The 11103-nt window shown below is 51.9% G+C and overlaps 1 protein-coding gene across 1 annotated transcript; it reads left to right on the plus strand.

Annotated features, from left to right (window-relative positions):
- Window positions 1-3327: 3327 nt before the first annotated feature.
- RABAC1 (Rab acceptor 1) lies at window positions 3328-5876 on the plus strand. The gene is made up of 5 exons (XM_019713774.3): window positions 3328-3508; window positions 3824-4036; window positions 4340-4437; window positions 5458-5559; window positions 5643-5876. The coding sequence occupies exons 1-5, from the start codon at window positions 3453-3455 to the stop codon at window positions 5729-5731; spliced, it is 558 nt and encodes a 185-aa protein (XP_019569333.1). The 5' UTR covers window positions 3328-3452; the 3' UTR covers window positions 5732-5876.
- Window positions 5877-11103: the final 5227 nt, after the last annotated feature.

The following is an 11103-nucleotide window of genomic DNA, read 5'->3' on the forward strand; positions in this document are numbered from 1 at the left end:
ACTTTGTATAAATGAAAACTTACAGCATGTTGTCTCATGTGTCTGACTTCTCGTTCTCAACATCGTGTTTGTGACAGACACCCATGCTGTCACATGTATGTAGCCCACTCATTTTCATTGCTGTGTAGTATTCCACTGTGTGGCTATAACATAATTTCTTCATCCATTCTCCCGTTGATGGACATTTCACTTGTTTGCATTTTGGGGGCTATTACAATTGGTGCTGCTAGGAATAGGAACATTCTAGTAATGACAAATGTATGCATCTCTGTTGGGTACATGCCTAGGAGTGGGATTGCTGGTTTTGGGATGGACTATGTTTAACAGAAATAGCCAGACCCTTTCCAAAGATACTGTGTCATTCTGCATTCCCACACTGCATGAAAGAAAGTTCCAGTTGCTCCACTTCCTTGTCGACATCCAATATTGTCAGTCTTTTGAATTTTAGCCATTCTGGTTGGGTAGCTACACCACTTCCCTTGAGGCAGCCTTGTTAATACAGCCCAGAGGTGAGAGTCAGGAGGGGCTGGGGCTGGCATGCCGAGAGCTCACAAGTGTGGGTGAGTGTGCATATGTCCACTGCACAAGACAATGGCTGGAGGAGGAGTGCCTGAACCTGAGGGGGCAGTTAGTCAAAGGGCAGGGGCATGTGTGCCAGACACTACTCATGATGCCAAGGACACAGCCTGCCTGGTCCTGGTAGGGGTTATGTGAGCCTGGACCTCTTCTAGGGAGGCCTCAAAAACTATTCATAGGGTACAGGGTAAGAAATGCTCCCATAGACAAGTGGGCAATCAGTGGCCCAGAGAGGGCAGGGACTTCCTTGAGGTCACACAGCAAGGATATAACCCAGGTTTCTGGTTGTCTATGCTAGGATCTTCTTACCCTCCCAGCTCGTCTTCCTCTGGGGATCCAAGAGGCAGGAAGGAGGCCTCAGGCTGGAGGGACTACAGGGCCGGGCCCATCTCTCATAGTCTTCTCCAGTACCCCCTTCTCTCTCATCATCCCCCTGGTTCAGGCCCACCTGTCACAGGTCCCCTCTCTCACGGACCCCATCTCCCACCACCCTCTTGTCTGAGGGATCCTCCCATCTCTCACAATATCTCTACCTTAGGGCCCCCTCTTCCATAATCCCTGTTTCAAGGGCTTCTCTCCCACATTGTCTGTGGGACAAGGCGCCAACTCTCCAAATCCCCTGATTCAAAGTTCCCTCCATACTCCACTCAGGGGGTCCCTCCCACAATGTCCTTGCCTCTGGACCCCACCATCCATGGCCCATGCTGTTCAACACTTCCAGACCTTTGCCCATTATGTCCTCTGCTCAGAACAAGTACTGGTGGGGTATGGAGTAAAATCATTTTCACTGAGTTCCTATAAGGAAATCCAATAGCTCTCATAACAAAAATCAAACTCAAATTTCCCAAGGTTGGGAGGAGGCAGCTGGACCTCTGCCTTCAACTCTCTGCTCCCCAAGATTCATCTTCTTGGGGGCTCTTTCACTGGTGACCTCTGAATGCAGGTACTGCTCCCCCATTAATGCTCTGAGCTAAGTGTGCACTCGCCATCCGCCATTTATTTCCTGAAGCCAAGCTGGACCCAAGTGGAAAACCTGAACAAGACTCTATTAAAAGTCTGGGGCTGACGAAGGGGAAATAAACAGTAATGAACCAACTGATCTTCAAAGTGTGGTTCATTCAGCTTCAGCTTGGGACTTCCCAAGGGGCCTCCCTGCTTATTGCTCCACCAGCCCTTTTGGCAGGGGCCCTCTACCCCACCTTCTGGGAATGTCCCAGGCCTCAAAGCCCAAATCTAAAAGGGATGTGAACCTTGGAAGACAAAAATTGGGGTTAAGGGTTGCCTGGATATCCCATGTGGGACTTCTTTTTCAGCCCCACCCAGCCTTGGAAAATTAGGCCCTCGGTCCACGAAAGGGAGCACAGGCTTTCCAACACTTCCACACACATTCTTGAGGCTTTTCTGTGCACCCCTTTAGAATGCCAGTCATTCTCCTACAACTCAGTGGCAAGGGCAGGGGCAGACAGTGATGTGGGAACTAGGGAAAAGAAAGGCCCCGGCCTGAGACGCCAGGCATTCTGGGGCCTTCCCTAATACAGGCCAGCAGCCCCTAATACATTATTGTTAAACTCGAGAAGGCTGAACTCTAGAAATAGTCGTAACATTCATGATAATGTAGTAGCAGTAACACCCACTCCCATTTATCGAGCAGTTGCAAAGTATCGAGACTCTTTCAAGCACTTAACTGGGACCATGTAACTGAATCATCGTAACACCTGGAGTGTGGTACCATCAGGATCCTCACTGTCCAGACGAAGACACTGAGGTTCAGGGAGGTGACAAGGTCAACACAGCCTGGATTTTCATTAAAAAATTCTCTTTTAAACGTTCTCAACCCTTTTCCTTTCCCAACTTCCCTTCTTCCCAAACGGGGAGAGGTGTCTCTAGGTTCCCAGTCCTAAACCATTTATCCCTGAGAGCCCAAGGATTGAGCCGGGAGCTTTGCAGCAACCATGGCCCTCTCACTAGCCTGTCTCTTGAGGAAGGAATAGATTTCCACGAATTCTCTAGAGTCTCACTATTCAAAATATGGTCCATACACCAGCAGCATCAGCATCACCTAGGAACTTATTAAAAATGCCTATCTAGGGGCCGGCCCGGTGGCTTAGGCGGTTAGAGCTCCATGTTCCTAACTCCGAAGGCTGCCGGTTCTATTCCCACATGGGCCAGTGGGCTCTCAACCACAAGGTTGCTGGTTCAACTCCTCTAGTCCTGTAAGGGATGGTGGGCTGCGCCTCCTGCAACTAACAGCAACTGGACCTGGAGCAACTACAACTGAAAGGACAACTTGACTTGGATAAAGTCCTGGAAGTACACACTGTTCCCCAATAAAGTCCTGTTCCCCTTCCCCAATAAAAAAAATGCCTATCTATCAATGGGCCCCACCCCATATCTGCTAAATCAGAATTTTTATCTAGTGTTTTATCAAGCTCTCCAGGTGTTTCTTATGCCCTCTAGAGCCAGAACGACAGCTCTACACGGTCCCCATTGTATTTTGCATGAGAGAGAATACCTAACACTTGCTTTCGCCTTTAGAGCTCCTATAAAGACCACTCGTGACAACCCACCTTCCGCGATGCCACACGCCCGGCTTCTGAAACTACAACTCCCACAATGCCCAGAGGCGCTCATTGTCGCTTTATGTGACTACATTTCCCGAAAGTGTTTTGCTAGCCAGACCACCATCATGGCGCCCACCCTTCCCGACAGCATCAGGACTACAACTCCCACAGTGCTCAGCGACAAAACTCCCGCCCCCAGCTGCTTCCGAAAGGCGCCACGTCCGCTCAGCTGGTTGAGGCCCAGCTCTTGCGGGTCCCGAGGGGTCTGCGGGGCTCAGGGCTCGTTACAGCTGTTCTACCCCTTACGACGCAGACATGGCGGCGGAGAAGGACCAACAGAAGGATGCCGAGGCGGAAGGGCTGAGCGCCACGTAAGCAAGCCTACTCTAGCTCCCAGGACTGAGACCCGGCATTTCTGGTCCTCTGACCCCTTCTCCCTCGGGTCCCAGGAATCTGGATCCCCAGAGACTAGAGTCTAGGCCCCTGATTTCCTCTTCGAGGACTCTGGAGCCTGGGCCCTCGGCCCCCTCTTCTTCTGGGAGCCAGGAGCCTCAGACCCTTACCCCTCCCTCCCCCGTCCCCTCCGCACACCCGCAGAACCCCGGGGTTTGGGTTCCTGCATCCCCACTCTTGCTGGAGGTCCAGCCTCGGTCTTGGTCTACGGCTGACCTGGCCCCGCCCACCAGGACCCTGCTGCCGAAACTGATCCCATCCGGCGCTGGCCGTGAGTGGCTGGAGCGGCGCCGCGCGACCATCCGGCCCTGGGGCACCTTCGTGGACCAGCGGCGCTTCTCCAGGCCCCGCAACCTGGGCGAGCTGTGTCAGCGCCTTGTACGCAACGTGGAGTACTACCAGAGCAACTATGTGTTCGTGTTCCTGGGCCTCATCCTGTACTGTGTGTGAGTGCCTCTCCGCCCGTCCCCGCCCCAACCAAGTTGCACTGGTCGGCCCCGCCCTCAGCGGCCAGCCCCTCCTCTCACTGGCCAGGCACCGTCCCCATGGGATAGCTCTGCCAGACTCACCGAAGGGCCAGGTCTCCCCCATCAGCTTGACCAGGACGCAGTGTGACCAAATGTCACCTGAACTTGCCTGGTCTCAAGGACATACATAGCTTGCCATCCGCCGGTGTAGAAGTTCAGGGTCCGTCCCCCTGGCAGTGCCAGCCGCAGCTGCCTGACGAATGCTTCCCTGCCCTCTTCCAGGATGACGTCCCCCATGCTGCTGGTGGCTCTGGCCGTCTTCTTTGGTGCCTGTTACATCCTCTATCTGCGCACGTTGCAGTCGAAGTTTGTGCTCTTTGGTGAGAAATCCCCTGCCCAGATGTATCCTGTGATCCTTCAAATTCCGGTCTCTTGGAACAAAAGCCTTACATCCCAAACCTAAGTCTTCCTAAACCTAGAACTACACTAGATCCCCCAAACTTGGTCCCTTAAAATCTCAGATGCACCAGATGCTCCCACCCAGCCTCAGCCACCCAAATTGCTATTCCCCAAACCTAGAATGAGATACCCTAGAGCTCACTCTCTGCCTAGATGCTGTCCCTTAAATCTACTCCTCCCCTCTCCTCCCTGACTTGTACAGAAAGCATCAGCTGCAGGTACCCATAGTAGACAGCAGGTGGCGATCTTACACTGGCCTAGATCTGTCCCCCTTCTCTGTCCTGCTTCCTGGGTGGGACCAGAAAGATCTTGGGACTTCTCAGAGAGGGAAGCTGAGGCCTGTGGCCCATATGGTCCCAGACTGGCACCAAACATTCCCCACCTAGGGCAAGCTCAAGGTTTGGAGTGAGGACAGGGAGGAATTGGGATCAGATAAGCAGGTAGTCCTGAGACAGTCCTTCAAGGGCCTGCAAGTTATGTACATGACAAAGGTAGGCTGGTGGAGAGGCATGGTGGGCAAGCACAGGGCATTGAGGGAGCTCCTCAAGCACAGTCACTACCTGGCTTCAGCCGCTGCAGCGCCCTCGGGCCTGCAGACCCAATTTTACTCTGCCACCAGAAACCAGAAATCTATTGTTAGGTGAAATCATTCAGTTTCTCTGTTAGCCACTGATCAAATTCTTGGGGAATATTGTACAGACTTAAAAAAAAAAACTTCCATAGGTCAGACTTGGCCTTGGGCCACCAGTCTGAGACTCCTGGCGGACAGTGGGGACACTGGAGAAATGGGTGGGGCCAGGACTTGGAGAGCCTTGGCATGAGTTTGGATGATCCTAAGGCTCCCAAGAGCTTGTGACATCAGACTGTTGGGGGGCATCCGGGATTACTCTGGGAGAGGGCACATGTGTCGGAACAACTGCCCCAATGCTGTCTGCTCCCAGGCCGAGAGGTGAGCCCTGCCCATCAGTATGCCCTTGCTGGGTCCGTCTCCTTTCCCTTCTTCTGGCTGGCTGGTGCAGGTTCTGCTGTCTTCTGGGTCCTGGGTGAGTACAGGGTCTGGGTAGCGGGAGTGGGTGGTGGGGGCCAGGTGAGGGAGCAAGACCCTGAACTGTATATTTTCTTGCAGGAGCCACCCTCGTGGTCATTGGCTCCCATGCCGCCTTCCACCAGATCGAGGCCGTGGACGGGGAAGAGCTGCAGATGGAGCCGGTGTGAGGTGTCCAGCCTCCCAAGCCAGCTGTCCCATCCCTGTTCACCCCTGTCCCGCACGGCTCCACTGCTCCAGCCAACGGCCCCCTTCCCATCACAAGTCCAGGGAGGGAACCAGCTTTGGAAATAAAGCTGTTGTAGTTGTCATTCAGCACATAAGCTCCCAGGATTTGTGGGTCTGTGCGGGGTAATGCTGGGGTACCAGCGCGGGGCACACGGTGAGGGGAAGACAATAACTAAAGAACTAAAATAGGATGGCAATGGTGGTAAGTGCCAAGGAGGAGAAAAGAGTTGGGAAGGAAACTGTGCCAGGGGTCCCCCGGCCCAGCCCCCTGTTTGATGATTTGCTAGGAGAACTCAGTATACAGTTGGACTCACAGCTGTGTTTTATTATGAAAGGATACAAAGCAGAATCAGCAAGGGAAAAAGGCACATGGGACAAAATCAAGAGGAAATCAGGTATAAGCATTCCAGAGTCCTCCCAGCAGTCACATAGGATGTGCTTACGTCCTCCAGCAGTGAGTTGTGACAACGTGTGAAATATCTGCCAGGGAAGCTTATTAGAGACTTAGTGCCCAGGCTTTTTATTGGGGGTTAGCCGCAAAAGTACCCTCCATCTAGCATGGACCAAAACTCCAGAGTCCCAGGAGGAAAGCAGGTGTTCCTGTGAAAACAATATCCTTTGCACAGTTTAGGCAATGCCAGCCACCCCAGATACCAACCAAGGGCCAGCTGCGCAAGCAGGCCTCTCTACGGACAGGGGTCTCAGGTCTACTATGTATCTAGAGAAAGTTCTCGATTGAGCCAGGGAGCAACTGCAGGTCCTTGGGAAGGAGAATGTCCTGGGTAGAGGAAGCAGTGAGTGGGTGCAAGGCCCAGAGATGACAGTGTGCCTGGAGGTCTGAGGGGTTAGGATCCAGTGTGGCCAGAGCAGATAAGCTGGGGGAGAGTGGGAGACCTGCAGGCTTCGGTGGGACTTTGGTTTTCACTCAGTGAGGTGAAAGGGACACAATTTGCATTTCATTGTCATGTGAAGATTGCCATGTGAAAATGCTGATAAAAGAGAAATACACCTGGTAGGGAAAGCTCTAGGCAGATACAACAACAAAGTAAGGTGACAAAGAGGACCTGAAAAGCTACTTCATGTGGGGCTGATCCGGGAGGGTTCTCTGAGGTGGTGACATTTCAGTGAGCCCTGAGGGACACAGGCCAGCCACAAGAAGAGCTACAGCTGGTGTCCCAAGCAGAGACATGGCCTCTCCAACCTCATGTCAGCAAAACTCACCGTTTCGTATCGTTCATTCGGCAAGTGTTACGAACTGAGTACCCACTGACTACCCAGTGTCCTGGAATCCTCCTGTCACATATGGTGACCACTTGAACATGGCTGGTCCAAATTGAGACGTACTGTGAGGGAAAATACACACCAGATTTCGAAGGTTGAGTAGTAAAAGAACATAAAATGTCTCAATAAATTTTTATATTCATTGTGTGTTAAAAGGATAATACATATACAGGTTTAAATTATTTTCTTTAAAAAATGTGATTAAGTAGAAAAGGTAAAGTTATACCTGTGGCTTGTTTTCTGTTTCTACTGGACACGCGCGGGCTTAGATGCTGGGGAAACGTCAGGGCCGCAAACAGACCAGGCCCTTTCAGAGCTCCCATCCAATGGGAGAGGCGCGATACACGAACCAAACCAACAACAGGTAACTCAGACAGTGATAAGCACTCTGAAGCCAATAAAACGGGACTGGGTGAGGCTAGAGAGTAATTGAGAAGGGCAGTAGCTCACTTAGATCAGGGAGGTGGGGCCTTGCTGGGCAATGAGATTGTCCCTTGGAGGGATGAGGGGAGAGTGTTCCAGGTTCTCGGGACCAGCAAGTGCAAAGGCCCTGAGGTCGGACCTGCTCAGTGACAAGGCGTCCTTAGGAGTGAGGGGACAGCCTCAGGAGACGCTGGTGGGGAGGATGCCAGGGGCCAGATCATGTAGGACCTCCAAGCCATGGTGAGGTCTTTGAATTTTAGCTTAAGGTCATGTGGAACTAGGGAAGGGTTTCAAGCAGGGGAGGGAACAGAATCGATGTGAACGTTAGAAGTATCCCTTTGGGGTCGTGTGGGGATGGGCTGGAGGGAGTGAGACCAGGGAGGCTAAGCCAAGCTGAGGAAGATGAGGCAGGGACATGGAATGGAGAGGAGGGGCACGGAAGGCCCGCTGCTGGGCCGGGAGTACATACACTCAGGTGCCTTGTTGGAGGTGACTGTGGCCAGGGACGCAGGGACCTGGGGTTGAGATCACTGAATCAAGAGGTCAGAGGTATTTGGGGTGATAGGGCAGACAGGAGGAGGGTCGGGGCTTGGTGACTGACCTGCATGGGAGCTGAGTGGGAGGGAGCAGGCAAGGATGACCCCCAGGCTTCTGGAAGACCAGCAAGCCCGCATGTGTGGGTCCACACTGGTCCTAGACAGTTACCAAGGGTGCACTTCCAGTGACAACCACCAGAGGGCGGAAAAGTGCCTCCTCCAGGCTTCCAGGGAGGGAACTAGGGATGCACTCGTCCTGGGAGATGAGACCTGGGTGCCTGAGGCTCAGAGGCAGGCACCTGGCTCTACTCCAAGACCAGCACCCCAATGCCAATTTGGGGGGAGCAGAGAGCATTTTGTCTGTTGATCCAGATACCACTGTTCCTAGGGGAGACAGTCTTCATGCCCATAGTGGTGAGTGGTCACTAGGTCCAGTTTCTGCTGCTGGCCCTAGAATGCATATGGTCAAGTGCCTTGTTGGAGGTGACTGAGGCTGGGGACCCAGGGACGTGGGACTGAGATCCCTGAGCCAAGATGTCATCAGCTTGGCGCTGGGGGGCAATGGGAATTTGAGACTCAGTCCAGAGGCCTAATCTGGGGGTGACTAACTACAGGTCCTTAATTCTGGTGTTGAGTTATTGAGAGGCTGAGACCAGAAGCTTCCATACAGGGTGATCAAGACTGGGGATCCATTTTCCCATCCATCCTTTTCTGAATGACCTTGGGGTTGAGAGGTTTGTTTTAGGGTAACAGAAACTGGGGGCTTGGTGTTTCATTGAGGGTACAGAAACCAAAAGTCTGGTTGTCTATTTTGGTGACAGAGGCTGGGGGTCTAGTTGGATGTGACAGATTGTGAATCTAGTTATTGACTTGATTAAAGAAACTGTAGGCCCAGGTTTGGGGTGACAGGGACAAGGGATCCAGTTGTCCAGTGTAGAGTGACAGAGCCAGGGAGTGACTGTACCTCATTTTGGGTGTCAGACTGGGTATCTGGTTGTCTTGTTTGTGGTGACAGCTGGAGTCACCTGGGGTAATAGGAATAGACAGCCGGGGTAATAGAAATTGGGGATCTGTTACCAACGTTGAGGTGACAGAGATCGGTGGTCACTTATCTAGCTTGGTGTGACAGAGAAGGGGATTCTTTTTTTTTCCCCCCAATTTTATTGGGGAATATTGGGGAACAGTGTGTTTCTCCAGGGCCCATCAGCTCCAAGTCGTTGTCCTTCAATCTAGTTGTGGAGGGCGCAGCTCAGCTCCAAGTCCAGTCGCCATTTTTCAATCTTAGTTGCAGGGGGTGCAGCCCACCAACCCATGCGGGAATTGAACCGACAACCTTGTTGTTAAGAGCTCACGCTCTAATCAACTGAGCCATCTGGCCTCCCATCCAGCAGCTTAGCAGCAGCTCATTTTTTTCAATCTAGTTGTGGAGGGCGCAGCTCACTGGCCCAGGTGGGAATCGAACCGGCAGCCCTTTTCAGAGCTTATGCTCTAACTAACTAAACCATTCGGCCACACTGAGAAGGGAATTCTTGAGGTCTGGGTTTCTAGGTGGCAAATTTGGGGTGATGACACTGGGGGCCCAGGGTCCTAGTTTGGGATGACAATGTTGGGTGACCCCTCGGCTGTAGGCTACGTGATTGGGGTCTGGTGGTTTCCTTGAGGCACCAACGCTGTCTAGTTGGTGGTGACAGAACCTGGGAGTCCTGTTATGTAATTTGGGACAAAAGAAATTGTGGGGGGTGTCTCATTGCTTAGCTTGAAGTGACAGTAACTGGGAGGATCATTTGTTTAGTTTGGGAAAAAATCTGCTTGTCGAATTTGGTGTTAATAACATAGTGGGTCTATTTCTCAAATTTTAAGTGAGAGATTTGGGACTCTTCCGGTTGGGAGTGACGGACTGGAGTTATTTGAGGTGTCAGAAACTAGGATTTTTGTCATGGTTGGGGTGATGGGGCTGGGATTCTAAGGTCTAGTTTGGGGTGACAGACTGCAGTTTGATTGTCTGGTTTTGGGGTGACCAAGGCTGATAGTCCTGGAGTTTCTTTAGGGGTGTCAGAAGTGGGGCCTAGTCTCTTTTGGGGTGACAGAATGGTAGTCTAATTTCTGGGATGAGTCACCAGAACTTTAAGGTTTGAGATGACAGACTGAGCATTCAATTACTAGTTCAGAGTGACAGAAATTGGGGATCTGGTGGACTTTATGGGGGTGTCCAAGACTTGTGGTCTGGTTTTCTCATTTGGGGTGCCAAAAATACAAGGCCAATTGTTTAGCTCGGGGTTAACCAGACCAAGGGACTGGTTATCTAGTTTGGGTGATAATGCTGGGGTTCAGGGCTTTGGTTAGGTAAGAGACATTGGGCGGCCACTGGGCTAGATTGAGGAGGCAGACACTACAGGTCCGTTGCCTAGTTGGGGGGATAGACCGACTGGGTCCTACTGTTTAGCTTGGAAGGCAGAGGTTATGGATGTGTTGTGATGATTGAGAGCTCAGAGGACTGTGGGCTTTCTTAGTCTAGTGTGGAGTCCACATGTCTAGTTTGGAACATCAGAAGTGAGGGTTCATTTTCTAGATTGGGGTGGCAGAGATGAGGGGTCTCAGCACCTGGCTTGGGATGACAGAGATTAAGAAGTTGAGTTTGGGGTGATAGAGACCAGGAGGTTAGTTGTCTAGTTTGTGGTGACAGAGATGTGGGATGAACTGACCGGGGTTCCAGGGTCTAGTTTAGGGCGATGTAGAAGTTGTCTTGTCTGGTTTGGCATGACTCGCACTAGAGACCTGGTTGTCCACTTCAGGGTGACAGAGTGGAGTCTGGTTAAAGGGGCTGTGGGTCCAGGTCTCTAGTTTGAGGTGATGTGTTATGCATCAATTGCTCAATGTGAAGTGACAGGGCCTAGAGGTACCATTGTCTGTTTGGGGTGGCAGAGTCCCAGGGTATATAGTACTTGGAGTGACAGATACTGAGGGTTTGCTTGTATCCTTTTGTGGGGAAGAATCTGGGCACCATTCAGTTTGACAGACTCTGGAGATCTGGTTGCCTAGTTTTGTGTAACAGAAACTAGGGTCCCTGAGTATTT

This window comes from Rhinolophus sinicus, chromosome 8 (assembly GCF_057876585.1).
Source record: "Rhinolophus sinicus isolate RSI-liver-muscle chromosome 8, RSI-T2T, whole genome shotgun sequence".
Lineage (NCBI taxonomy): Eukaryota > Metazoa > Chordata > Mammalia > Chiroptera > Rhinolophidae > Rhinolophus > Rhinolophus sinicus.

What these genes read in the sequence shown, in the direction of transcription:
- RABAC1 (XM_019713774.3), top strand. Translation starts at nt 3,453, where the DNA reads ATGGCGGCGGAGAAGGACCAACAGAAGGATGCCGAGGCGGAAGGGCTG. An exon ending in GCGGAAGGGCTGAGCGCCAC is followed by an intron (nt 3,509 to 3,823) that starts GTAAGCAAGCCT and finishes CCCGCCCACCAG; the next exon opens with GACCCTGCTGCCGAAACTGA. An exon ending in GTCGAAGTTTGTGCTCTTTG is followed by an intron (nt 4,438 to 5,457) that starts GTGAGAAATCCC and finishes GTCTGCTCCCAG; the next exon opens with GCCGAGAGGTGAGCCCTGCC.